Here is a 27550-nt window from a genome sequence, read left to right on the forward strand (position 1 = left end):
CCCCACATCTGGGCAGAGGCTGCTGCAGTCAGGGTCGATGGCTGCTTCAAGTTCCTTTATGTCATGTCTTTTCATTCACAGTGTCATGGGCCAGGGGAGTTGCGGGGTGGCAGCTACACGTGGTGTTCACCGCTGAGAGCTGAGCAGAGGCTGTGGTCTCGCTGCTGTCACGCAGCTGCAGGTAAGAGCCTGGGGCCGGTCCCAAGGGCAGGGGTGGGCAGGCTGTGCTGGGGCGCCTGCATTAAGACATAGGGCAGCTCCTCGCTGGCTCTGTAGGACTCAGCAACAGCGTGGGAGCAATCAAGGTGCACAAACCCACTTGTGTGCTCTATGAGCCCAGCTACAACGAGCCCCTGGCTGCCGCTGCACCAGCCCCAGAGTGCAGGGCGAGGAGGCTGCGGCCGTGCCCTGTGCAAGCCCACCCCGCTGCACAAAGCGGGCGCACGCCTCCCCTCTAACAGCCGAGCCGTGCCAACGACCGGGGTCATGCTCACACCACATTAACAGCCCAACATTTACTCAGAAAACTTTATTGTATCAAAAAATCCCACCTTACAAAAGTGCAATGAAGAGTTGCTCTGGGCGCTGTGCCTGCCGCACAGCAGGGAGAGCGGGGCCAGCAGCCAGCGCCCAACGCCCCGGCCGCAGCCAGAAGAGTCAGCTGCCTTCCCCTAACACCAGCCTTGCTCTGCGCGGCCGCAGCAGTAGCGAGGGAGCTCTGCCACACCAAGATGCTGGCATGGAGGAAATGTGCTGTGGGCAGCAAGAGCTTCTGCCACCAGCAAATGATGGCCAAATGCCCCAGGGAGCAGGGCAGCAGCACTAGGTCCCCATCTCCATCCCCGGGCCAGCCACAGGACGCACTCGCTCCCGCCTATCCCGAGTGACATCCCGGTGCAGTGCAGGAGAGGGACCAGCTCTCGAGCACTTTCTTCCCAGGTGCCACATCCTCACCCCCTTTAAGAACTCTGTGTGTGGGATAAAACATTGTGAGTTAACAAGAAACTGAGCAACGTGACGCTTTACAAGAAACCGAGGGGGAATTCCTTCCCCTGCACCATCCTTCTGGGACGTCACCACGTGTCCTCCTGCTCTGTGCACAGCTCCCCAGTGTCACTGGTTCTAGCCGTTGCCGGTCAGGAGTCGGACCAGTATGCCCACCAGCAGGACAGCGATGGCGGCGGCAGCAGCCAGCACGCGGCGGATGATCAGGGCCCTCCAGACCACAGCGGGAGGAGCAGGGACGTCAGCAGGCTCCTCTGGCGTGATGAGCTGCTGGCCAGGTTGCCTCTCACCTCCCACAAAGCTCTCGGGCAGGACCACGGTGACCACGGTGTCTGTGTCAACGGAGATGTAATCTGTGTGATGGAGAGGCGAGTGCTGCAGCGAAGCTGAGCTGCAAAGTCAGGGGATGCCAGCCTGATGGTGCACAAGCCCTGGTGCCAGACCTGGGGGGTCCCTTCCCAAGGCTCAGGGACATGCCGCAGCAGAGTGGCAGATACTCCCAGGTAAGGCAGACACTGTCTGGCAGTGCAGGCTCTTCCCTGGAGCAGCCAGGGTGGTGACAGGGGGAACAAGGTCTCTTCTACCCCATCGCTAAGTACAGGAGAAGTGCCACTGGCCTGGGACCAGCACTGGACACTCTGCTCTCTCCAGCCACCTGGGCCTGCAGGACAGACAGGGCTGCCATGGCCGTGAAGGAAAGGAAGGGCTGGGTGGAGAATTCGGGGTCCCTCCCTGCCGTGAGGCCGGGTTACATACCCACAGCAGATGTTGTGTTAGCAGCCGTGCCATTGGAGTTCACATCTTCCAGTTGTTTCTTCAGCCCGGCTCGGACTTGAGCCTGAAAACACACAGCAGAGTTGTTCTTCTCAGAGCAAGGGTGTCCTGCCCAGCCAAGAAACCTCAGCCTCCTCCCGCCGCCCTCCCAAAGCAAGCGTGCTCAGCACCAGATTGCTCCCACACTACAGGAGAGGGACAGATCCCTGGGCTGTGGCATTTTACTGGGACAGGAACTCACCAGACACCATCTAAGAGTTACTGGAGAGAAGCACCCGGCTCACCTCTTCTGCAGCTTTCTTCCAATCCATGCGCACAACAAAAGCCGAGAAGGAAAGGGCTTGCAGAGAGATGCAAATGATCATCCCCACCCACAAACCTGCAGCACAGAGTTATTTCAGGGGGGGGCTTGAGGAACGCCTGCTTTTGCCAGCCACTGCCAAAACACCCAAGGACTTCTTCGGTGGGGTCAGGTTATTGCCCCACGTCTAACCCAGCCTCGATGGGAGAGCTGCCCTGATGGGCAGCGAGAGGAGAGCCAGTTCTGGGCTCCCCAGTTCAAGAAGGATGAAGAGCTACTGGAGAGAGTCCAGCGGAGGGCTACAAGGATGGTGAGGGGACTGGAGCATCTCCACTACGAGGAGAGGTTGAGGGAACTGGGCTTGTTCAGCCTGAAGAAGAGAAGGCTGCGAGGGGACCTTATAAATGCCTACAAATATCTGAAGGGTGGGTGTCAGGAGGATGGGGCCAAGCTCTTTTCAGTGGTGCCCAGTGACAGGACAAGGGGCAATGGGCACAAACTGAGGCACAGGAAGTTCCATCTGAACATGAGGAGGAACTTCTTCCCTCTGAGGGTGACGGAGCACTGGAACAGGCTGCCCAGGGAGGTTGTGGAGTCTCCTTCTCTGGAGATATTCAAGACCCGCCTGGACAAGATCCTGTGCAGCCTGCTGTAGGTGACCCTGCTTCGGCAGGAGGGTTGGACTAGATGACCCACAGAGGTCCCTTCCAACCCTTACTATTCTGTGATTCTGTGATTCTGAGACAGCTCCCGGGGGGGGTCCTATGCTGGGAGCAAGCCTGGACTTCCTGGGACATCTCAGCCCCCCACCTTTGACAGAGGCTACTCAGAGCCTGCCTCGGATCAACACTTCAGCGAGCAACCCAGCCCCACCGAGCTGAAGGAGGACCTGAGCACAAGTCCCAGGGCTGGGCCCAGGGTTTGACCCAGCAGCAGCCGCGCCGGCAGCTCGCACAAAGCCAAGCGGAGGACGCACGTACCTAACACTCCCATCTTAGCCACGAACATCAGCGAGATGCCGATGGGCAGGCCGATGGCGTAATAGCCGATGGCGTTGGCGATAGCACCCATCTTCTGCTTCCCTGTGCCCCGCAGCACACCGCCACAGGTCGCCTACGGAGAGCGGGCAGAGGGATCAGTTCCCGGGACGGCGGGTGCTGTGGAAGGTATCACCCCGGGAGCTCCGGGCTACGTCCCGGCCCGGGGAACCCACAGCACCGTCCCGCAGAGCCAAGAGGGACCAAAGCCACATCAGAGCAGTGCAGGGCTCCTCTCGTTCCAGCTGCGGACCCCACGGCTGCAGAGCCATTTGCAGACACCCAGAGGGGTGCCAGCAGACCCCACAGTGCTTTCTGCACTGCCATGGTCCCTCTCCCAGGGACACAACAGGAGGAAACAGGCTGAAATTATTATCTAACAGGTTGTACGAGCACCGCTGCTATGCTGTGAGTAGCCAGCATCTCTGAAGGTCCAGCCTTCACTGCTCTGACAAGCTGAAGCCTTGCCGGGGGGGAAAAAGGGGAGAAAGACCTGGGTTGCTCTGCAGCAGTGCCAATGGGTGCCTACAAGCACAGGGGACACAGAGGTGCTACAGGCAATGCAAGCAGCTGCCTTTACCGTTTATCTGTTTGCTTCTCTGCATCGATTTAACAGATCAAGAAAGAGCTGGAGGCAGCTTTGCACTCCCCACTGCACCCCAGCCTGCAGGGAGGGATCGCTCCACATGCTGGAATACTCACTGCTGCTGCATCGAACAAGTGGAACGGAGCAAAGATGATCATCACTTTGGACACCAAGATAACGATCTCCCTGTTGGGAAGATGTACGTACTGGTCAGGGAGAGCAGCGCAGCCTGGTCCCAAGGGGCTCTGGTTCTGACACCTCTCCCTTGGCCAGCTGCAAAGCCTGATCCCAGCCCACGAGACTCGAGCAGATGCGTGCAGCTTGGGTACCACCACGGCACAGTCCCAGGGTCAGCAGCATCCATGCTGCCCAGTGACACTGGGAAGTGGGGAGGAACCTGTGAGGAATGTGGTTGCCAGATGGAGGTTCACAAACTCTGTCAGCAGGTTCTGAGCAGCTCCTGGGACATAAATCACACCCTCCAAGAAGGTACTAATACTCAAAAGCAAGCTGTTAACCCACTTGTCATTGGTGAAGATGTATCCCACCACGTCCTTCAGGGTTCCCAATAACGTCGCAACCACCACAGCAAAAACTCCTGAAAGAAAAAGAAATAGTGAAATTGCTTGCCTCAAGAGCAGCACGTCTTGCTCCTTTATTCCCCTCTGCAGGGCCCGGGCTGACCTGCGCACAGCAGGGCAGTAATGCAGGAGGTCTTGGCTTGCACCACGTCCCCCGATCCCAAGGCATTGCCCACTCTGACGCTCGCAGCCACGCTGAAGCCCAGAGGCACCTGAGTAGCAGGAGACAAGGAGGAGGTGAGTGGCAGAGTCCACAACAATTTTCTTTTCCCCAGTAGGGAATCTGGGGCAAACTGGCATTGCTGCAGTAAAGGGATTTTCCACCTGCAGCACACCCCTGAGAGCCATCGCCTGCCTGGTACCGACTCCTGCTTCCCACCCCATGCTTCCCTCCCCAGCCTTGATCTGCAGGGCCATCGTTTTGGAGATCCTCCCAGGCTGATGTTGGTGTAATGCACCCAGCCCTTACCATGTATGCTGCAGAGGAGAGCTCGTAGATGACGGACTGCGCGCCCAGCTCCACCACACTGAGCAGCCCTGCAAAAGATTCATCACCTCCTTCATTAGCTCAGAATTAAACTCCTCCTTTGTGACAAGAAGGCAGTGACTAGAGGGTCCCCATGTAACACAGGCAGCATCCTGCAGAACCAATCCTGCAGGCGAGGCGGCTGCTGGCAGGAGGTGCTCTGGGGACGCACTCAAGAGGCAACCACCAGAGCAGGCATGGCTGGAAGATGACCTGAACCAGAGGAGAAAAGGATCTGGACTCACCTGCCAAGAAGCTCCCGATCTCAAAGGTCCACCATTCAATGCACATCATGAGCATGCCGGGCACTGCCAGCCGGATGAAGGAGCCCCAGTCCAGGAGGCAGTCCCTGGTCCAACCTGCAGCGAGGAGGGGAAGCAAAGGTTATCAACAAGAATGCACTTGGGGGGCTACAATAAGGGCCTTAGGGTCATTGCTGCAGCATCTACCCGCGGTGAGGGGATGGTAATCCCTTTGTGAGACCTACACCGTGGGTGCTGGTGACAGTGCCAAATCCCCAGGGCTAAATGCTGGTATTTTGAAGGATTCAGCTATGAACAGTACCTCCCCAGGTCTCCACGTGGATCTTCTTCCACCACACATAAAGGAAGAGCAGAATGGCCTGAGTGTACTGAGAAACGGTGTTAGCCCAGGCAGAGCCCCTGGGAGAGAGACAGGCAGATTACGAATTACATCCTCCTCCACCACCTCTGCAGCTACTGCAGGAGAGACCTGGTGGCCCCCACAGAAGCCTTGATGCAGATATGGGTCAGATCGCTCCAGCCTTATCTTTTCAGTTTGGTTCGCTGGGGGCAGAGGACAGCAGAACTGGGCACTCGAGACACATCCCACAGCCCTGGGCAAACCCCTGCACCCGAGGAGAGGCTGTCACCGCCTCTGCTCACACTTACACCATGCCCAGCTTCAGCGCATATAGGAAGAAGGCGTTCATGGCCACATTGAGGATGTTGGCTGCAATCCCCGTCAACACCTGAGGCAAAATGATCGCCTGGAAGCCAAGGAGAGACTTTGGAGTTTGCTTCCCCAGCACTCCCCAAGCCCCCATCCAGCGAACACAAGGAAGACCTTCATCAATGTCCAAGGAGAAAGCCCAGAAGGCAGCTCCTGTTTCAGGTAAAGCCATTAGACATGCAGAAGGCAGCATGCAGGGCTCAGGAACTGGTGCAATCAACTCAGTGCAGAGTTGGGAGGTAGCAACGGGGAAATGGAGCAAGCTAAGGGTGGTTCCCCCAAGCTGCTCCTGCCCTGCAAGTCCAGCTGAGGGCTGTGCATCACATGTTCCTCAGCCCAGCTCTCCCCAGGACAGGATGAACTTAGATCCTCAGCTTCATCCATGTGCCTCGGAACACCTTTGATCTACAGCCCAGCACCTGGTTAGTTATGCAATACCTGGCTTAGTAAATATCTTGTCTGCAGCTGGTACAGAAACGCCGCCTGCAAAAGTTGGGATTCATTTCATCAGCACCGTCACACCACGGTCCTACACCCAGCTACCACTCACAGACGGGTCCTTCCCTCAGGTCCTCCCACCGCCGCCTTGGGGTGCCCCGGCCAGGCACACTGCCCAGGACCCTGCTCCCACGGTCTGGTTGAAGCGAGGCATCTGCCAGCACTGGCTGCTCCCCAAGCCAAGAGCAACACAAGGCACCTCTCATTCCCACGGAGCAGAGAGACCAGTCTCCAGGTGGGAAGTCTCCCCTGCTTCCTCATCAGCACAAGAGAGCTTGGAAACCTTGGAAGAAGGCACTAACCTACAGACCCTTATTGCCCAGGGGTACTGCTCCTTGTCTTCAAGGAGTCTCTCCAGAGAGACGGTGTAACCAGCCAAGAGCCCAGCAGCTACGACTGTGTGCTAAGAGCGAGCCGCAGCCTTTATCTCAGGGCCAAGAGCGAGCCCTGGAGCCCCTGGTTCCAATGTCCATGGCCAACTACTCATTCTGCCGAGTCGTGGCCTGCAGTAAAAGCCTTCGCACGGCAAGACAGAAGAGTGCATGTTTGCTGGGCCAGCAGCTGCTGCCCAACACACATCTGTGAAGGGTTAAGATCACGGGGCACGTTGTAAAACCCTGAACCACGCTGCCCTGTGATCCACAGAGCAAAGACCCTCCCTCCTTTCCCCACATGTTAGAGGGATGCAGAGCTTCTAACAGCTTTAGCAGCAACTTACAGGAAGCGCTGGAATGAAGATCATCACGTAGAGCTGGGTTAACCTGGAGAGAGAGTTGTTTCCCCAGTTAATGATACAGGAAAGCAAGAGCCAAGCCAAGCAGCGTTGCACTCAAGCTCTACGGAGCCTTGATTTCAACACCACACGGCAGCCCACCCACAGCCAAATGCCTGGTCCAGAAGGGCTCGATCTCCCCCCTGACCTGGAGACCTCGGGGTCCTGTCGGATGAGCAGGAGGATCCGCTCGGTGTTGACGAAGAGCGCCCAGCAAGGGAAGCAGCAGAGCAGCAGGATGAGGATCCCCCGCTGCAGGATGGTGCCCACCTGCTTGAGGTTCTTGCTGCCATATGTCTGAGTCGGGGGAGAGGACCAAGGTGAGTGTTGCAGGAAATGAAAGGGCCTGGGCAGATGCTCAGGACCCAGGGCAGCAAGGGGACGATTAAATGCATTTTCCAGGCCCTGCAGTGGCTAGTGCCAGGCTGGTTGGGTGGAACTGGCTCTCGGGTGGACCACACATCCCTTTGCTGCCCAGGCATGACCCAGGGCTCCCTGGGGAGCTGCAGGGAGGGAGCAGGCTCCAGCCGGTGCATGTGTAGCCCCGCATTGGCTGGAAGTTGCCATCCTCCCTCCCTCTGTGCCTGGATCACGCTGCACAGGAGGTGAGATAGCACCAGCCAAACCCCACCAGGCACAACAAAGGGGGAGCTGCTACAGACCTGGGACATCAGCGTGTCGCATGCTGAGGCTAAACCAGAACCGATGGAGATGCCCGTCACGTTGATAACCTGGAGGAGAGAGAAAGGACTTGGGTTGCAAGGGAGGGAGACAGGGGACCTGGCCCAAAGCACTGTGTTCCTCCCAGCTGGGTGGGGAGACAGTTCTGCTACGAGGTTTTGGGAAGTTTCCAGCCCTTCTCTAGTTCTCAGAATAACACATTCTTGTTACCTAAATAGCCTCTTCCCTCCTCTGGTGTGGAAAAGGATCCTCTAGCAAAGGGTGAACATCTAAAGGAGCCCAAACAGCGCTGCTCCTAGCCACACGCACACGCCTAGGTCTGTGGGGTCCAGAGAGCTGGTGACAGGCTCCAGCTCCCTGGCCAGGTGCTGGCCTTGCACTGGCACGGTCACCGGCTGCTCGGTGCCCATCTCCTGCCTGTGCTCAGGGCAAAAGAACGAACGATTTGGTGGATGCGATGTTGGCATTGCATCGGGCTGTGCTTACCACAGGGTCCTCACAGATACACTCCTACAGGGCTTTGTTGTTGTTTTTTCTCCTTTTTTTTGGAGACATTTAATTTGTATGTTTTAAATCAGAGAGGAATCAGAGTAATACGTACAGACACGGCCAGCGTCACAGCATCCAGCTCAGCTTTCCCCAGGTGGCCACAGAAGATGGAGCTCACCACGCTGATCAGGAACCCCAGCATCTGGGCGACAAACTAGGATGGGAGGAGGAGGAGATGGTGAGATGAGGACCGACTAGGACATGAGGAACACCACCCTTCCCCCAAGAGTCCAGCCATGAACAGGGTTCCTGGTGTCACCGCAGCACCTTGCCTCGAGGCCAGGGCTCTGCTGTCCTGGGAACCCGTCCCTGCTCACCAGCACTGCTGGGGCAGAGCAGCCAGCTCCAGGACTCGCGCAGGCTCCTGGCTTTGTCTTTCAAAGCAGGCCTCTGCCTGCCCTGTGGGATTTTGGTGTTACACAGCCAGCCTGGCAGATGATCTTCTTTACGTGTGGCTTAACGGCTTCGCTAGAAATCCTCTTTTCCAGGATGAAAGATGCATAGAGAAGGAAAATAAAAAATCCCAATGCTTTTCTGCATGTCTGTGCATCTGGGGAAAGCTCTCCTCGCAAACTGCAATGTCCTCTCCTCCTGGGGAGACGCCAAGTCCAACCTGCTTGTTCCTCGCCAGGGGCTACAGCAAGGCTCAGCGACGCTGTAGCAGAGATCGCACTCCAGACCTCATTTTCCCTTGGCAAGAGGATGCCCCCTCTACAGGCATCCAAGGCATGGAGTAGTGGCACGGCCAGAACCAGATGGTAGGAGTTAGAGACATTTATACCCGCTGAGGGGTGGGCATGGCTGGGGACCATGCCCATGGTCTGTTCACGCTCCTTTCCACTCAGCAGTTGACAAGCCAAGAGTCCCATGCTGCTGGAGAACCAGCTTCTGTGGAGTCAGAGGAAGATCAGAACAAAACCTTCTCCTCTCCAGACCTCCCACCGCTGCCTGCAGATGCAGTCCTCCTGCCAGGCCCGGGCATGCTCGACCTGCTGCTGTGAGTAATCCTCGCAGGAGGGGTCCGTACCTCCGTGACTGTTCCAGCGCAGGGCTCGACATGAAACAAGCATTAACTGCCGACAGCTGTAGGTTTGGTTTTGAGGTTATCGGTGCACGCAGAGCAGCGGGCTGTGCCTCCGGTGGGACGGTTGAGGGGACTGAGCTAGGGCTGATGCATTCAGCTGCAGAAACTGAAACCCGTCTACACTTCCTCTGCTGCCTGATGGCAACAGCTCGGTGCTTTGGTGTCAGGGAGGACATCTCTGAGAAGTTCATCAGTTGGTACTTATTGACCGGAGAGAGCAGAAGATGGCTTGGTTTTACAGACCAGGGCTGTGGTGCTCGCTCCCCTTTGCAGAAGCCTCTGAAGAACGCTCCCAGTGCTGCGCCGGACGACCCAAGGACACGTCTCCTTCCAGACCAACCGCAGCCCGGGGAGGACTGCGGGACAGCAAGCCGTCGGGTCCCTCTGCACCCAGAGCCTGCTGGAAGGGCTGGCCGAGGAGCGGGCACCAAGCAGAGCGACTTGCTGGTCACCGAGGGGTACGTGGCAATGCCGGGGCTGCAGATTCTCCCCCCCCCAGCCCCCCCAATCCACTGCTCCTCTCTCAGAGCCGTGCTGCCAGGGCGCAGCAGGGTGCGGGGACCGAGGCGGACAGCAGCGGGGGTCCCTGCGGCAGAGGAGCAGGGTGCGGGGACTGAGGCGGAGATCAGCGCTTGGGTGACGATTAACGGGTGAAGGGTGGCGGGGTGGTCCCCGCTGTGCCCGCAGCGGGAGGGAGCGAGCGGGCTGGCCCCCACCCGGGCCGGGGGCGGGGGGGAAGCCCCGGGCTGCGGAGCCGTGCCGGGAGGCTGGAGGGAGGCGAAGCAGCGGAGGGTTCCTCCGAGCCCCGCCGCGATCCCCGGCCCCCGCGCCGCGGCCGTTCCACCTCCCCCGCCCCGGGCTGACCCCGGCCCCATCCCCCGTGCGTCCCCCGTGCGTCCCCCGTTCCCCCCCCGGTCTCACCACGGGCCCCGCCAGCCGGGCCAGCTCGCAGCTCTCCCGCCGGGCGCCCGCGGGCAGGAGGCTCCGGGCTCCCCGCAGGCACCGGGCCACCACCGCCGCCATGGCCCGGCGGCCGCCGCCCGCCCGCCCGCCTTATGGGCACGGCCCGGGCCGCCTCCCCGCCCCCGGGGCTGCGGGGCTGGCGGCGGTGGGCGGTGCGATGGGGGGGGGGGCAGGGTCCCCTGTGTGCACCCTCCACCGGTCGAGGTGGGGTCCCCAAGCTCCGTGCTCCGGCCGTGGGTGGGGGACCCCCCGAGTGGGGAGGCAGGAGTTGGGGACTCCCCCCCCCCCCCACGTGTCGGCCAGAGCCCCCCATGGGTGTTTGGGGGGTTGGGGACACCTCGATGTGGGGGCCATGGGCTGGGGGCTCCCCTGCATATGCTGGAGAGGGTCTTGGGGCTCTGCTGTGTGGGGACCAGGGGACCCTCCTACTTGTTAACCAACATCTAGAGCCCCCTTACTCATTGGCCACAGGATGGGGACCCCTGAGATCCCACACACATGTTGACTGGGGACCAGGGGTTCACCAGAGCTCCAGAGACTCCCACCCCAGGTGGTGGCTGCGGACTGGGGACCTCCTTGTGGGGCGATGGCTTGGGACCCCATGTGCTGGCTGTGGGCTGGGTCCCCCAACACAGGGGCCTGTGAGAGGCAGGGGCATCTCAGCACATCCTCCAGGACCAAAGCGATGCCCCCTCTGCCATCAGCATTAAGATGACGTTGGGGGCAGCTGGTTCTGGGCAGCCTCCCCCTCTCCTCCATCCACGCACCCACCCCTCATGAGCTTGGTGGCCTGGGGATCGCCCTCCCGCCCGGGGATTCCCACCCAGCAGGCTGGAGCCCAGCTGCCTCTCCGCACTGCGGTGCCGCTGGCAAGGTGCAGCGGGTTGGGGCGGGGGGGGCTGCCAGACCCTGTATCTGGGCTGGGGGACCCATGGCCGTGTTCACCCAGCGCATGGCAAGAAGGAGCTTTGGGCTGAGTGGGAGCTTGGGTTGTGAAATTCTACCAAAGTGCAGGTGCTTGTAACCAAGAAGCTGTAACCAAATCTATTTCTAATGCAAGGAAAATTGCAGTGGCAAGCGGGGCTTGGTTTTACAGCTGTTTAAAGGCTGCCTCGGTGACTTACAGCTGTGATGTCACCATCCAGAAATGCAAAGTCTCCTTAATGTTTCACTTACCCCCTTGCTCCTCCAGGTATAATGTGACCATGACTATCTGTGTAGTAGCAGAGGTGAGTCACAGCCACTGATTTTATGTGCCACGATGAAATCAGGGTGTCTCAGGACAAAAGCGTGCCTCATGCTGCTGCTGTGGCTTGGTCTTGAGTTCCTCCTGGTTTTGGTGGCAGTCAAGGGGGAAAGAGCAACTTGCGAAACTCACCTGAAGTTGCTTCTTCACGTTTCTGCGTGTTGCGGTGTAGCCGGAGGATTTTGTTCACAGATCACCAAAACCTTGTCACAAACGGTGAGAAAACAGCATGAAGTTCCATGTCAAGTTTGGGAGCATATTTTAGCTTTGGAACAGTTTCTTCTTCCTTCGGTGGTGTTCAACATCACCAGGACCCCCCTGATGTTCTTCGCGGTGGGCACAGGCCGGGCTCAGGTGAGCACTTGGCTCCTCTCTGACAGGGGAAAGGAGAGGAGCAAACGCACTTGCAGAATGAAAAGATGCGGGGCCAACATTTTCAGGCAGAAACACTCCAACTCAGACTCTTACATTCATGTTCTGCAGACTCGAGGCCTTTCCTGCCCTGGGTGCTCAGTGCTCTCACCGTCCAGCGCACTCAGCTGCAGGTAGCACTGCTCAGCACCACCGAAAAGGGCTAAATGGAGATTTTCGTGCTGGTGTTAAGACAGCCAGCGTGCTAAGCTCCACCACACCTTCCGAGGGTGGAAAATGGATGGAAGAAGTGGAAGAGAAGGTGTTACTCCAGCCTTGTGCGAGGTAAAAGGCAGCAAGTGTGGCTGGTGTTTGCTCCGGATGGCGTGGCTGGGGCTACCCCTGCTCTCCGTGATCCATCCCTCCCCTGTGGCGGGCAGAGCCGCGGGCACGTGCTGGAGCCCGTGCTGCCTGCGGGACAGCACTTTGGTGGTGACTGTGAAGAAACAGAAGCAGTCAGCAGCAAGCGATGTGCGTCCTGGCTGGTGATGCGATGGCTGTCGCCAGCCTGGCTGTGAGGTGGCCGGAGGGTTCCTGCCATGCCGTTATCTGGTGTGGAGGCGGGAGGGGAAATGAGATGGCGCAGGTGGTGCCTTCATGGTCCTCAACAAGCAGTGCAAGTCCCTTTGAAGTTTACTTGTGACCCTGCTGAGATCAACACCCTGGGCTGGCACCAAGGAGGGAGAGAATCAGGAAGAAATCTGGGGAAAAGGGCTCTGAAAAGAGTAGGGGGAACTTTGAAAAGGCTTGGGGGAAAAATGTTACCTCCCAGCCCCAGGAGCCAGGCACAGGACTGTCCCCTAGAGAGCCCAACACACGTAGGTGGGCTGTGATTGGAACCCTCTGCCTGTGGTTTGCTGCTGCTGTTTGAAATCAAAGGTGCTTGCTTTCAGAAGAGCTGTTTTCTGTTTCCGTGGTGACATGTGGATTCCCAGTCTTGACGGGAAGCAGAACGGGCACCCCAGGACCGGGTCTGATGAGCGGGGGTACCCCAAGGTCTCCCCATGACCAGCACAGACCTGGCTCTGCTTCAGCCTCCCCACTGACAGCTCAGCCGGTGAGCTGCCGAGGGGGACACGGGGGGTGCAAACTCGCAGGCTGAGCCCTGCGCTGGCATGGGACACTGGCACGGTTCTGTGGCAGGGACCTCGCCAGCTGCCCGGCGAGGTTCGGCCGGGCTTATCTGCCGCAGCCCCAGACAGATGGGGAGGGTCAAAGGTACTGCAAGCCTCGCACCGAGCTGCCCTCAGCAATCCACATATTAACAGCATTGCAACACCAGTTGGAAGACTTCAAAGGGTCAAATTCCTCCGGAGCGTAACGTCGTTGAACTCGGTTGTTTTAAACCTCTGGCGAATTTGGAGCGGCGTTTCGGAAGGCGGGTGCCTTCCCACAGACCTGTGCAGAGGAGTTAATGTGTGACCGGCTACAAACCGTCTGGAGCGGGCAGACGGCCTGCCCTGCTGGAGCTGGTTTCGGTGGCTGGACCCCGGGCAGTTCTCAGCGATGCTGATGTGGATCCAGAAGCAGGCAGCTGAGGGGAGAAGGATTGCAGTGGCTTGCGTCAGCTGTAGAGCAGAATTAGGCCTTTTTTTCTGCCGATTTCCAGCAGGGTGACTACCAAGGGCTTTCTCTAGATATGAATGTCCATATTCTGAAGTGCAGACAACATCCCATTACTAAAATAAACCCCACAAATGTACCGTATCTGGAACCATTGCGATTAAGAGGTACCAAATAAGAAAAACGTCAGAACACAACAGATCTATGTCAAACGCTCAGGTGTCCCCTTCTCTGAAGAGACCTTGCTGCTGGTTGATGGCCAGATACCGCGGAAAATCCACTCCCCTCTGTGAAACGTGGAGCTCATCATACAGCTAAATTGAAAACTAAAGAGCCTTTTGCAATCAGATTAGTTTCTATGTAAGCGCCGCAGTACAGGATCAGATGATCAAAGCCATCGTGGGTACAGCGCACGGACTTGGGGCTTGTCAACAGGGAGAACGAATCAGAATGTCTTCAGGTAGCTCCTCTTGCGTGATGGTCTGACTGCAAAAAAAGTTACCGTCTTCTAGAGTAGTAAGTGCATTAGCAAAACACACTAATGATTTAGGCTCTAGTGACCCTTACTGCAGGGTAGGCTCTCTACTGGGTACACAGGGATGGTTTTTTGGTTTATCCTCATGTAAGTGTTCTCAAGTCCATCCTGCAGATTGATGAGGCTTCCTCGGACCCAGGAGAATTGGTGTTCCACCGCTGCCTGCGCCTCCAAGGTACAATTAATGTTCAATAATGTCCAAAACTATAATGCCTAATAATGTTTTAAATGGTGCTGGCTGGTGATGCAGCTGCTGCAGTGAAGCTGTTGCAGGACCTGCAGTTACACAGCTGCCAGAAAGGTTGAACTCGGGAGTGGACAGCCCTTAGCGGTCTCCAATCATCCTGGGTGTTCTTACTGCCCATAATCACTATTTTCTGGCACGGATCATCACATAAACAGGACTGTTCACACCATTTTTTGTCCCAGCTTGCTAGTGCAGACAGAACTCTGTAAGAAGGGTTACAGAGAAGCTGGACACCGATGCTTACAGTGGATGGAATTAGTCCAAAAGGCAGTTGCCTGTTTAAAAAAAACCAGCAACGAGAAATCCAGTGTCTGACGGGCTCGGTGCCTCTGCATTGCCGTGCGTCTGCCGCTGTGTGCTGCTGCCTGCCCGCGTCCCGGCAGCGCTCCTTCGCCGCCTGGAAAGCTGCCTTCCCCGGGCTTGGGATTCACCAAGGGGGGCTATCTGCTGTGGGTGGATGGGAATTTTCTCTGATGGCTCCTTTCACGCGGTGGCTTTAGGATAACTCAGCTGCCGCTGTCTGAAAACCACCCTGAGCGTACCTTTCTTCTCTTCTTTTTCGCTCCAGCTGATGAGTGTAGATCCCCACAGCTCGGTCTCCTCGGCTGTGGGCAGAAGCCGCGAAGCTGATGAGCTTCCCCAATTGAAGTAGCAAGCGTGAACTCAACTCAATTTCCCATTTCTGCCCCCAACCTGTTGGGCTGGGGGCTCGCTCGCTGGCCTGGTGCTGTGGGCACCGGCAGCAGGCACAGGTGAGGGGCTCGGGGGTGCCGCTGCCCCTCCGCCTGCAGCCCCGACCCCTGGGATGGCCGCGCGCGGTGCAGAAAGCAAATCCAGGCAAGTGCAAATATTTGGCAAATATATGCAAAATAATTTGGCAGAATATTTGCTAAATAGTAAAAAATACAATATAGACTAGGCAGAGGGGGTGCGGTGTAAAACACTGTAGTCAGAAAAAATGAACAGGAGTAGTTAGAAAAAATGAGTAGGAGTTCAGGAAATGCAGATTGGCGCTAGCTCTGCACAGACAAGAAACCGCTTATTAAAAGCCCCGTGATGTCGTTCTGCCTCTCTGGCTCCAGTGTCTCAAGCTGCTTCTCAGATGGGCACCCTGAATCCGCGGCTCTGCTGCGGAGCCTGCGCGTGGGCAGACACCCACCCGCAGCGAGACCGCTGCAAGCCCTCGCGTGGTTTCTCCTCAGGTCAGCCACAGCTCGCGGTGCGATGCTGTTCGCTAAGCACAGCCGTTTCCTCGTTTTATTTGCTTGTTCTTTAAAAGAGAGGAATGCTTTTTACTTTATTTCTGAGCGTCTTTGTTCACTAGAAGTGGGGCCAGATGTACTAACCACAGTCATAAATATCCTTTTTACAACAGAATATTTATATTGCCACATGGGTTGGTCGAGTTCAGGGCTGCAGAGTTCAAAAACAGCTTCCCTTGCCCTGAAGAGCCCAAATACTTAATTAAGGCAGATAAGGCAGGACAAATAAACACAAGACAAAACTCCCCTTGCTTTGAACCACCTCTAGGGAGCAGGTCTTGGCAAAAGAAAAGAGAGATCGTAAAGCTGCAATAATAATGATGATAAATTAATTGTATTTATAAAGCTTCCCCTAATGGCTCTGGATGCCACACCACGATTTTAAATACAGTTGAATGCAGCAACAATAAGCAGCCAAATGAGAAGCCAAATAAGGAAGTGTGGTGAAAAATAAAGGTGTATTTTACAATAGCTAGCAAGATTTAAGAGTGCTGGTTTGGGGCTCTTTCAGCAAGTGCAGCGGGGAGGGCGTCCAGGCCAGGCACGCACTTTGCTCCCCAGGTCTTCCCGCAGCTGTGTCTGTCGGCAGCGCGTGCGGCGGCTCCAGACCGGAAGCCTCGCACCTCAGCCCCGCAAACCCGCCCTCCGGGCTCGCACGCGCTGCCACGTTTGTTTCGCTCTCCTGGCACGTGAGCGCGGCGGGTGCACGTTTGCACGCAGAGGTGTTTGCGGGTGAGGGCATGCGGGTCAGGCTCTGTGGCATGGACACACGGACACATGGACACATGGACACGTGGACATGTGGACACACAGACATGTGGACACACGGACACATGGACATGCAGACATGTGGACACATAGGCACATGGGCACACAGACACACGGACACATGGACATGTGGACACACGGGCACGTGGACACACAGACACACGGGCACACGGACATGCAGACACACAGACGGCCCGAAGTGGCCGATCTGCTCTCCGGCCTTTCCACCCGCCACTGACCAGGGTGAACGCGTGTTTACACCAGAGCGTGCGAACACAGGAGGGGCTGCCGCCCTGCGGGTCCTCGCCCACGCCGCGGGCCGGCCGCGAGCTGCCCGCCTGCGGGCCAGGCAGGGCGGGTGGGTGCCCCGCAGCGAGCGGGACCGAGGGCCGAGGCTCCCCGCTCCCCATCCCTGCCCGGGCTGGGGCCTGGCGGAGCGTCCCCCCCGCAGCCCCCCGCGGCTGCCCCGCGCCGCGCGTGGGGAGCCGGCGGGGAGGGGCAGTGCGGGACGCGGGGCGGTGCTGCCCGGGGGCGGGGCCGGGGCGAGGGGCGGTGCTGCCCGGGGAGAGGGCGGGGCGAGGGGCGGTGCTGCCCGGGGGCGGGGGCGGGGCGAGGGGCTGCGCGGCGCGGCAGCGCCCCCTAGCGGGGGTGGGTCTGGGCTGGGCTCGGGCGGCGCGGGCTGCGGCTGAGGAGAGGGGAGCGGGGCGGGATGGCGGGCGCCCTGTCGGAGGTGCTGGGCGAGGTGCTGGTGGCCGCGGACGGGGAGGAGGTGGCCGTGTCGTCGCTGGCCTCCCGCGGGGTCTCGCTGGTGGGGCTCTACTTCGGCTGCAGCCTCGGCGGTTCCTGCGCCCAGCTCGGCGCCAGCCTGGCCGCCTTCTACGGGCGCTTCAGGGGGGAGGCGGCGGCGGGCGGCGGGCAGCGCCTGGAGATCGTGTTCGTGTCGGCCGAGCAGGAGCAGCAGCAGTGGCAGGAGGCGGTGCGGGCCATGCCCTGGCTGGCGCTGCCCTTCGCCGACAAGCACCGCAAGGTGAGGACCGCGGCGGGGCGGGGGGGGGGACGGGGACGCGCCCCGGGCTTTGTCTGGGGGCGGCGGGGCTCGGCCGGGCGGGTCCCGCGTGGCGGCGGGCGCGTGGCGCGGGGTGGGCGCCTTCCAGAAAGTTCCCGGGGGGAGCCTGAGGTGGGGGGGGGGGGGGGGTCGGCTGCCTTCCCGCGGGGCGACGCCGCCTCGCCCGGCTCCGCCGGTGCCGCCGGTTCCCCGCCCGCAGGCTCCGTCCCCCGACACGGGGGCTGGGGGGAACAACCCCGGCCTGGGGTCGCTGGGCTCGACGGGTCCCTCAGCGGAGCGGGGAAGGCCGAGCCGAGACCGGGCACCGCGGCCGCCGCTCAGCCCGAGGGCAGCAGGCCTCGGCGCGGCCGTGGGCCGGTCCCCCGTGGGCCCTGGCGTGGGTTTGGGCGCAGCGGCGGGGCGTTTGGGGGCTGAGGGGCGAGTTGGAGCCCGGCTCGGGTGGGAGCTGCTGGCCAAGGGGCCGGGTGAGGCCGTGGGGTGAGGGTTGTCCCACGCTGCAGCCCCTTCGCCCGACGAGGTGGACGCGAGAGGCAGACAGCGGGCACAAGGCGCTCTGTGAGACCCCGGCCAGGAAGGCTGCGAGGGGCGGCGAGGCGAAGGCTGGACTGCCCCATCCCAACGAGCTCGCAACCTTGGTAGCTTAAAAACAAAAAACACGGAACCAAACCCCAAAGCCTCTTCACAGCGCTGATCTCTGGGAGCTGTTAAGAATTGAAAAGATGGTGCCCCACAGTGCTGTTTCTAAACGTCGTTCGGGCCGTGGTTGCGGCTGCTGAAGGCAGCGGGCAGGTGCTGGCTCCGCTCTCCGGTTCAGAGGGGCCGGGGGTGGCTGAGCCCCCTCGGGCATCCCCCGCGCTGGGGCTCTGCGGGGCTGTGCTGGGCGGAGAGGGACGACTTCTTCCGAACCGGTCTCTGAACCCTCGTCTGCCGACACTTCACACGGTTCATTAGGAGTCATTTAAGGAAAAGCTGGTTGTTGTCTGCGCCATGTGATGTCTGCTGTGCTGAGAAAAGGTGTCCCTTGTTTGAAACCCGGATTCAGCTTTTTGCCTCGTTTGCTGCAAGTTTTTGTCACTAAGCCTCCAGTTCTGCAAAAGCTCTCATGTGTTTAATGCCATGCACGTGGGGGATGCTGCTGAGGGCCCCCAGTTTGCCCCTTTGAAGTCCATCTCTAACTGGGAGCTTGCATGAGTGGTCACAGGTCGGGGTCTGAGATCAGTTTAATTAACAAGGGGAGCTGCAACAGAAGCTTCGTCCTTTAAAGAAATAAGAGTTTAATTCCGGTTTCTTTAAAACCAAACCCTCTTCCTACAGGGATGTGAAAAGATTGTGGTTCCAATTAGTAGCTGGCCATTTCCCTACAGAATGTTTCAGATTATTTGGGTGGTGGGACTTTTGCTTGCCGTATTTGCTTTAATAATTCTGCTGCAACGTAGTTAAATGGTTGGGAAGTCGCAGAGGTGGAAGGTGGCATTAATTTTACATGTTGGCCAATACTTCATCTATTAGATTGCAAGAAAACATTAAATAAAAAGATTATGGGGTCTTAAACTCTTATTCCAAGAAGCCCTGAGTTAAATTCAGGATTATTTTTGTGCGGCGTGTAAAGTAATTGAAGCTCGTGCTGTATATTTGCGAAACTAAGCAGATGTGATGTGGCTTTGGAGGAAGCTTAATCTATGGATAACAGAGAACCTATTTGTAAGTTATAAGGGCAATTATGTCAGGATATCTGGTTTCTAACCAGGAGATTTATAACCCGTGGTTCAGGCAGTTAGAAGTTTCCTTGTATAATAGGCTGATTTTTAAATAGTTAGGTTAATGACCTGACTCTCCAGAAAAGCACAAACTTTCTATTTTTCAGAAACATGCCAGCAAGAGCTGGGGATGTCTAGCATATGTTCAGTACCTCGCAGGCTTAATTTGTTTAAAAACAAAAGCATTAGAAAAATGCAGGCAGTGTTTTGAGTTATGGTTCCTTTGCACTAAAGGCTATTCCTAAACCCGATGTGAGACAACCCCTGGAGAATTATATAGATTTATGGGAAGAAAGGGATCTGAGAATACAGAGTGGAGATAATGGAGAGAGAGAGAGAGAAGTGGGAGCATCGGGCAGGGAGCTGAGCCCGATCCCTGAGCTCAGCCTTAGCCCCGCAGCCTGTGGAGCCCCTGTCCTTGGGGGGTTCAGGGCTCGGGTGGGTGAAGCTGTGGCTGACGGGATCTCGTGCTGGGGAGGACAGGACTCGAGGACCTCCAGAGGTTCCTTCCAGCCCACGCTTCCCAGTGTGGGTCGGTGACTTTATCTGCTGAGGTCGCGAAAGCTTTGGGGAGAGATGGCTTCCTATCCCATGCTGTAGCATCTCTTTTATTGCTCACAGTTATTGACTGATACGGCTGGTAAGGTCCTGCTTTCCTACTGAAACGTTTATCAGTGTGTGCGTTGTCTTTCTCTGGTGTACTCTGTGTTCTTTCAACATTTTTGCTTCTTCCAAACCACGGGCATGAAATGCTGAAACGCTGATCGCTGTTAAAAACCAAGCTCGTTTCTGGGCTTGCAGGAAAATTCCCACAGTCCTAAAAGTAGAATAGGATCTTACGCTCATGGTTATTGGTGCAAGTAGTATGGGCTGTCAGAGAAAACAGCCACTCTTCGGTGGATGCCTCAGTAACTCAGTAATGCCAGGGTTCAGTTACCAAGTACATAACAGCCTGTGCGCCTTGCAACAACCAGTTGAATCTGAGTAACTTCAGCAATTTCTGTCTCCAAACCAGTAATAAAAGAAAGCAGTAGAAGTCAGCAAACATCTGGACGTGGGGAAAGCCTTTGATTAATGAGGAGGATGGCATCATGCCTCTGTCTGAGCCACAGCCAGCTGTTTTTTGTTTTTTTGTTTTGTTTTTTTCAAGAACAAAACCTTAACGTGCAAAGTGAGATCGGAGGCCTTTAACTTGTGATGCACATCTCTCAGTTAAGCTGTTCAGCCCCGGACTTGGGTAGCTGTACGTAGCTGTTGGTAGTTGATTTGTCTTCTGATAATGCCTGGCATTGCTGAGCAGAACATGGGGGAGAGATGTTGCTCCGTGTTCTTGTTTCATTGGGGTTTTGATTTAACATCACTGTGGTGTTATCTGTTTGCATGAACAGCTGCTCAGGTTCTGAAGGGTTGATTTAATAACAGCTTTAACTGCTGATTGCTACTGAGAACCTCAGTAATGTAAACAGCCCCCATCTGTCTACATGCCCTGATGTCACCCACTTCTCCCAGGGAGCTCCAGACCATCCCTGCTGCAAAGCCCACCTACGCTCGGGGTGAATTTGGGTGCTCTTTGAGGGCTTATGGCACTCCGGCTTTTGGAGCAGAGCAGGAGCGTGCCGTCCAGCTGTGCTGTGTTGCTGTGGGATGTCTTGATCATTTCTGCTAAAAAAAAAATATATATGGCCACATTTGCCATCCAGTAGGTCCTCTCACAGGGGTCCATGTAGGAGTGGGGGAAAGCAGGGTCGGGGTGCTGGAGGAGAACGAGCTGCAAGCGGGTGTGCACTGGGAGAGAAGCGGTTTATCTTTTACTGTTGTTTATTTGCCTTTGCCTTTGTTTTTACTTGTTACGTACTTGGCCCAGTCGCCTTCCTCATTCTTTTTAATCTTGACTTTTCCCATTAGGCTTACTTGGTGCATCCGCGGTGGTGTAGGGTCTGTGCTTTGCCTCTTGTTTTGTGTTTGCTTTCTGCTGTGTTTATGCATCTGCTCCAGTGTTGCCCAGATTCTTCCTGGGAAGACAAACCCATTTCCACTGGAGCTGAAATACTTCTGCTCCGGTTTTAAATAAATGTAAACCACGTTGAGTATGTTTCTGTGGTTACTCGGTCAAGTATCTGAAGGCAGCTTGAGAATCTCTGTTTGCTCTCGCTGGTAAATATGATCCGATTGGGATAGAATGTTTTTCCTTTATCTTAAAAGTTAGATTTGTATACCTTGCTGTATGTATTTTCTCCTGTCTTCACATGAAATGTGTCTTTTGCTGAATTGTGTGGCAGAGGCACGTTATCGTACTCTGTGTGTGAAGACATCTGTCCTGCCTCGCCCGAAGGAGGGGGAAAGGTGCAAGTTGGTAGTTTTGGATTTTTGTTGTTTTAGCGGCTTGACTGCTACGGTGGGTGATCCGCGAAGGATGTGGACAGAACACCCTTCTGTGCTGGAAGCACGTCTTCCTCAGCACTGCAAGTAAGACGGTGCTCTGAAGGTTGATGGCTGAAATGTGACCATCCTCTTGCTTGTTTGCAGGTGTCTCTGTGAAGTCTTTTCCAACAAATTCTCACCCATTGTTTTTTTTTTTAAGTTGTGTTCTGTGTTCCCCCCACCTTCCCAAGAGAATGACATTTTCTTTCCCTCTGCTTAAAAGGATTGTCTGCTGTGGGAGCCCCACCCAATAAGACACCAGGTACTAGTTCTGTAGGTAGAGTTTGTGCAAGAACTGGTGGGTAGGAGGTAGAAATGCCATTAAATTAGATGGTATGCAGTTTTTTTGTGTGTGTGGGAAAAGACCTCAAACCCTTGATTACAGTTTAAGATACACTGTGATTTTCAGGTTCTCGTAACTTTTCTGTTTGAAATCGCCATCTGCTGAGATCTGGGAGGCAAGTGGTCAGCACAGATGTGGGATTTGTCTAACAGAAAATTTTATAAATCACTCGAAGCAGCTTTTGAGTTTCATCATATAAAAATATCTAGGTAATCACTTTCAGCTGTATTCCTGACTGTATTTCTGGGGTGGGAATGTATATGAAATCTTTGGCTTACGGAGATGTGGGTTTGAAAAATATGGTCTTTTCATGACATAAGGCTATTGAGCAAGAAGCAAGGCATTAGCAGCACCAACTGATTCTTTGTTTGCTTTGAAACTCGCTGGTTCTGAAACATAAGAATGGGAGATGTATGAAAGGAGCAGAGAGAAGCCTGTGTGCTGTTTTTCATTGTGGCATCTTAATCCAGATGTTGAAATGAAAACGTTCATTTAAAAATGCACGGTTGACAATTTCATTTGTTACTCTCAGGTTGCAGACCTAAGCAAAGCAACTTTATTTAAAGTAATCAGCGCACAGCTCTACAAAGGAAGGTACTAAATAATGAAGCATTTTTCTGTGTGATTTTGGAAAAGTACAACAGTGAACTTCAGAGGAATAAGCTGTTTGGTATTTCCACATCGTGTGGACGGCTTTGAAGCCAAAACATTCTCTAATTCTTGTTATTGTTGATGCCGCTTTTCAAAATCATTTCTGAGTGTATTTTATACAGCTTTGCAGTGACCCTCCCTATAATTAGCAGTTGTCTCTCACGCCAAGACCCTAATCCTTCGATGAAGTCCCCATAGACATTCACTGCTGTCAGTAGACTGCAAGTCTGGGGGCTGCGGTTAAAATCCAGGTCCTGCAATAGTTGCAGAAACATCACTGGTGTCCTTGGAAGCTGGATTTCCCTGCATAGCCAGACCGTGGCCTGCCTGAGCGCCTTTCCGGGGAGGCAGGGGGGAGGATTAGTATTTTCAATGGTCTTGCTGATGTGTCATCTGCCGTGTTGCTTATTGCATCCTTCAGTCAGTAATTGCTCATGTTTGATGGCCAGCTCTGAAAGTCCTCGGACATCTTCCCATCGCCAGATCCTCCCGGCTCCACGGTGGGGAGAAGCAGCAGGAGCTGCTGCTGCTCACACACAGTTGGATCTTGGACTGGGCTCTGCAAATCCTGTCGCAAAAACCGGCATCAGGTTTGCATTGCCTTTGGATGGTGGCTTCTTCAGGCGATTTGATGGAGTTTCAGTTGGAAACGCAGTAAGCTGTCTCCTTGTTCAATACTTGAAATGATCCTTTTGTACCGTTGCTTATATGTATTTCTTAGTGCTGAGAAAGTTTGTGTGAGATTCATTGTGAGTTCATTCTTAGCAGGTACGGGTGTTGAGAGAGTCCGGGGGGTTTTGATGTTGGAGTTTTTTGATCCTTTCTAGTGGACGTACTTTTAGTGTTTGAGTGGCGTATGGTAGGGTTGGCTCCTGGGCTGGGGTAGGGTTTCACTTCTCCTGAATTGCAACTGGGTAGAGCGCTCTGTTTTGCATTCCTGTTTTTTTCAGCAACGCTCCCAGCGTGGAAGTTGGGGTATGGTTTTAATCTAAGTCAAGTCAGAAGATATTGCACTTCTGGGTGATCAGACCAGGGGAATTCGTACCCCAGCCCCACGCACCCTCCTCCCTGACAGGGCAGATCCAATGTAGGGGTCGTCTGCTCCTTATTGCTAGAGTTTTGACATGAAATGTGGGGATGAAAAGCAAGCTGAAGGGAGTACTGGGGACTGTAATACTGCAGGCTGAACTCTGAATTAAGAAAACAAGTTTGAGCAGTGTTTCCCTGAGCATTTGCTTGCTGAGAAGCCCGCTGGTGTGTGCAGATTGCTTCCTTCTTCCCCTCCCTGTTTTTTATCAGGGAAACAAGTTCCAAGCAAAATATTCCAAAGTGATATTTAATTACTCTTTAAAATGCAACTATTTGTCTTATCAACCATGTGGATTTCTGTTTGCTGCTTTGATTTGGCAGTTAGTAGTTTGTCATTTTTAAAAAGCTTACACACTCCAGGAATCTGTGATTTTTATGCTTTTGAAAGGAGTGATGTTGAATTAACTGCAGCTTTGAACTATTCACGGATAATATCAGGCCCCCTGCTTTCAGCAAATAACAAGCTGACTCCTGAGCTTTCAGGCTGGGTTGAATACTGAATAATCACGACTTTATAGCTGTGTGCGTTCTCTGAACTGGTTCCACGGCACGTCACGGCGTAATGCAGGTAAATTTGAAACACTTTTCTAGACAGATCACTTTGTGCTTGCGCCCACTCCAGATAATGGTTAGGAAAGGGGGGAGTCGTGCCAGCGTGGAGAGGATGCTTGGATTCCTTGGGCTTTGTGCACATTAATTCCGCTCCGTTCCCAGGGTAGGATCCTGGCTGGGGGGTGTTCGGCTGGGGGAGAGGGTTTTTCCCAGCACTGCCGTGTCGTCCCTCGGTGCTGGCTGGGACGCTGCTTCGCTGCTGATGCTCTGTAAGCAAAAAACACAATCAGAGTGAAATCTGTAGGTCGCAAGGTAAAGATGTGGCCAGGGGAGAAACTGGGAGCGGGATGAGCTGACAAGTAAGCAAACAGACGTATGAAGTTCTCTCATGGGAAAGTGAATTATACAGTATTTCAGTTTACAATGTGAGCATCTTGTGTGATAGCTGATCTCATTTTCATCATCTCAGTTTTCCAAAGAAAATGTAGTGTCTTATTGATTTGACTTAGAGTACACACGATTAATAGAAGGGTGGAACTGAAAAAATGCGGGAATGGTTTCTGCATACTCTCACGTCTTTCTTTCAACACCACGAACAATTGCAACCAACAATTAATATGTAAAGAATTTGCAGTCTTGATTTAGTGTGAGTGACTGACTGCTCCGGTTGCGTCAGGGCGTTAGCTGAACTTTTGCAATCTGATCGAGCCCCTGCCTGGAGCCCAGCAAGCCCCTCTGGCCTGCAGACAGAGCGATGGGAGCCCGGACGGAGACGGGGAGTGCGGCGTGATGGATCCCGGCCGGAGCCGGGGGACGAGTGCTGGGCACAGAGCCTGAACGCTGGGGACAGTCTGCGTCGTGAAGGATGCGTTTCAAATGATGGGTGTCACCGCAGCTGTGGAGACTGGGAATGGTGCAGGGGGGCGAAAGTGTCTTCAGCAGGGTCGCAGGGAAGCGAACGCCGGGCAGAGCAAGCCTGGAAGCCGAAGGCTGGTGATGGGGAGGCAGTGGGGCTGCCCGGGGCTGCTGGGGGCAAGGCTCAGCAGCCTCTGCAGGCAGACAAAGCAGTGTAGCAGTGGGGTGGTGGGAGGTGTTGCTGTGGGTATTTTGCACCCCTGAAGATCTGCAGCAGTTGAAGCTGTCCTGCCCATCCAAGTCGGGAAACTCGAGAGTCCATTGGCAACATTTTGTCTGTCTTTGCAACTGTGGCTATATCCAGCTCGTCTTTAAAATATCTTAATGGAGAAAAGGTGCAAAGGTCCTTATTTAAAATGAATTTGCCAAGTTACTAGATTTTTATTTCATGCCTGAGGTATAAAAAATAGATGGTGGCATCGTTAGCTGCGAGCGGGGCCTCGGTGTGGCTGGCCCGTGGCGAGGGGGTGGCAGCCGGCGCAGGGGGTCGGATCCCGCCGGGGGGGATCTCTGCGAGGCTGGCCTTTGACAGCTGAGAGGGGAGCATTGTGTTACGTTTCAATGCAAGGATTTAAGAATCTGGGTGGGAATTAGGTAATGTTTGCAGAAGAGAGTAGAAAGCAACTGAAACGAATTGCATCTGCGTGAGCGAGCTGGCGAGCAAAATTCTAGTTCTCCCTCATTCCCAAGAGATTCCCACTGGAGAGATGAAGTCATAGCTGTTACTTCATTAGCGTTAACTGAGGATGCTGACAAATGAGCGCCGTTGATCTGTGCCGGCCCAGTTGAAGGGAACGTTGTCCCGGCTCTCGCCCCGTGCCTGGGCAGTCACTGCCCTGGCCGTGGCTTTGGCAGCAGCACGCGCCGACTCCCCAGCCGCGCTGGTTCAGCTCAGTGTTTTTTTTTTGAAAGGCCACCGCTTTGTCCAGCTCTGAGTTGGCTTTTACAGGTCCTGCTTTGCAGAAGGCAGCTGCCGAGCTGCAAACAGCAGCCTTGGACTCGCCAGAACGACTCCATCAACGCCCCAGACCGTGCCCAGCGTGGGGAGTGTTAATGGCACCCAGCGGTCCGAGCCCCGCTTCCAGAGCAAACAGACGGTGAAGGATCTTGCCCTCGCCACTCGCAGCATTGCTGTGGGAGTCCCTTTTGGAAGAAGTGTGAAATTTATTATAATATGTCCTGAGGATCTTATGGCAGATCTGAGCTGCGAAATCTTCTAAACCTGAGCCTGCAACTTCATTGACAGGGCCTCTCACTTTGCTCTGCTCCAAGCTTATGGTTTCACTGCTCCAATATTTTTCCATACATGGAAGCATTCCTGCCCCAGCCTGGGCTAATCCTGACATGCCACTGCATCTGGATGTTAGCTCGTTTTTCACAGCTGACACTGTGCAAAGGCAGATGTCTGATCTTACTTTTGTTTAAATAGGTTTAATTCAGCCAACAAAAGTCTTACCCTATAGGTAAGCAGGGGAAGAAGAAAAAGAAGTGGTTTTCCATTTTATCAACCTCCCAGGGCTGTTAGGTGGATGAATTGGTCCCCGGTAATGCTGTGCTTTGGAAATGTACAGTATTTAAATTGCAGGGGGGTAACAAAGCACAGTTTTGTGTCTCCTGCACAAGCTGAACCTGTCTCCTTCCGTGGCTTGGTCGGCAGAGAGGAGCCCCTGCCTGCCCGTCCCATCCCGTCGGAGTACGCTCGCAGTCTCTCCCCTCTGCTCCGACAGCCCGTCAAAGGCTCCGTGCTGTTCGGGACGTATTTGGTGGCTCGGCGAGGCTGGGGCTGCTGTGCTCTTGCAACTGAGCCGAACGCCTCAGCCGTACAGGAGAAAGAGATGCTTGTGCTGGTGAGCTGCTCTCTGAGCCGGGGGCCTGTTTATACTCCCTCCCTCACCGGGGCGGGCTGTAAGTTTTAATTAAATGTCTGTAAGGTGCTCTGCGATCCTCTACTGAAAGGCCCCGTGTGAGGGCAATGCCTTTGGATAAAAGCTAGAGACCTTTCCCACCCGTCAGGGAAGAGTTGGAGCTAAAACAGTGAGACCCAAGCAGCTGAATCTGAACAGATGCCTGTTCTCCCACACTTTGATAGTTCAGAAGGATTATTCTGCCTCTCCCCAAAAAAGGAGAAACACGGTGATTTTAGAGTGTTGCCAGGGATCTTGGCTCCATCCCGTCCTGCTCGCTGCTGGTTAAAAGGTTGCATGCTGGGCTGGAGGCGTGTGTGGAGGGTTTCGGTTGTGGGCTGTGCGGATTCGTTTGCAGTTCAGCTTCCGCTTGCCTGGCTTTTGTGGGGGGTCCTGGGTGCATCGTGGGTCCCGGTTTGTGCTTTGTCACTTGGCTGCTGCTGTTGCCTGCAGGAATAAGGTGACTTGAACTGAACCGGGAGGAAGACAGC

At 55.3% G+C, this 27550-nt stretch overlaps 3 protein-coding genes across 5 annotated transcripts in view; 2 read left to right on the plus strand and 1 right to left on the minus strand.

The window, feature by feature from the left end:
• Window positions 1-495: 495 nt before the first annotated feature.
• Window positions 496-10390, minus strand: LOC104339646 (multidrug and toxin extrusion protein 2). Of its 3 annotated transcripts, none has more exons than XM_075440148.1 (17): window positions 10288-10390; window positions 8335-8436; window positions 7715-7783; window positions 7201-7349; window positions 6999-7041; window positions 6221-6265; window positions 5722-5819; window positions 5375-5472; window positions 5056-5169; window positions 4754-4821; window positions 4388-4496; window positions 4226-4301; window positions 3820-3889; window positions 3061-3193; window positions 2064-2158; window positions 1762-1843; window positions 496-1337 (listed from the first exon to the last, which is right to left on the minus strand). In XM_075440148.1, exons 1-17 carry the CDS (start codon window positions 10387-10389, stop codon window positions 1123-1125), a joined length of 1668 nt encoding a protein of 555 aa, XP_075296263.1. In that variant the 5' UTR covers window position 10390; the 3' UTR covers window positions 496-1122. The 3 variants fall into 3 exon arrangements, with proteins under 3 accessions (XP_075296263.1, XP_075296262.1, XP_075296264.1); XM_075440147.1 differs by having other exon boundaries at window positions 496-1358; XM_075440149.1 differs by lacking the exon at window positions 6221-6265 and having other exon boundaries at window positions 496-1358.
• Window positions 8519-10203, plus strand: LOC142363739 (uncharacterized). Its single transcript, XM_075440270.1, has 3 exons — window positions 8519-8574; window positions 8961-9040; window positions 9131-10203. The coding sequence occupies exons 1-3, from the start codon at window positions 8519-8521 to the stop codon at window positions 10018-10020; spliced, it is 1026 nt and encodes a 341-aa protein (XP_075296385.1). The 3' UTR covers window positions 10021-10203.
• Window positions 10391-17051: 6661 nt separating the features above from the next.
• NXN (nucleoredoxin) overlaps window positions 17052-27550 on the plus strand; it is a 51695-nt gene continuing 41196 nt past the window's right edge. Inside the window, exon 1 of the mRNA XM_075440420.1 lies at window positions 17052-17388. Coding sequence (XP_075296535.1) covers window positions 17071-17388 — 318 coding nt within the window. The 5' untranslated portion in view covers window positions 17052-17070. The remainder of the gene's footprint in view (window positions 17389-27550) is intronic.

This window comes from Opisthocomus hoazin, chromosome 20, assembly GCF_030867145.1.
Source record: "Opisthocomus hoazin isolate bOpiHoa1 chromosome 20, bOpiHoa1.hap1, whole genome shotgun sequence".
NCBI lineage: Eukaryota > Metazoa > Chordata > Aves > Opisthocomiformes > Opisthocomidae > Opisthocomus > Opisthocomus hoazin.

Coding starts and splice junctions, on each gene's coding strand:
- LOC142363739 (XM_075440270.1), top strand. CDS start 8,519: ATGAACAGGGTTCCTGGTGTCACCGCAGCACCTTGCCTCGAGGCCAGG. Junction 8,575..8,960: donor CTCGAGGCCAGGGCTCTGCT/GTCCTGGGAACC, acceptor ATCGCACTCCAG/ACCTCATTTTCCCTTGGCAA. Junction 9,041..9,130: donor GGCACGGCCAGAACCAGATG/GTAGGAGTTAGA, acceptor TCCACTCAGCAG/TTGACAAGCCAAGAGTCCCA.
- LOC104339646 (XM_075440147.1), bottom strand. CDS start 10,389: ATGGCGGCGGTGGTGGCCCGGTGCCTGCGGGGAGCCCGGAGCCTCCTG. Junction 7,350..7,714: donor GCGACACGCTGATGTCCCAG/GTCTGTAGCAGC, acceptor CCCCCGACTCAG/ACATATGGCAGCAAGAACCT. Junction 7,042..7,200: donor CAGGACCCCGAGGTCTCCAG/GTCAGGGGGGAG, acceptor CTCTCTCTCCAG/GTTAACCCAGCTCTACGTGA.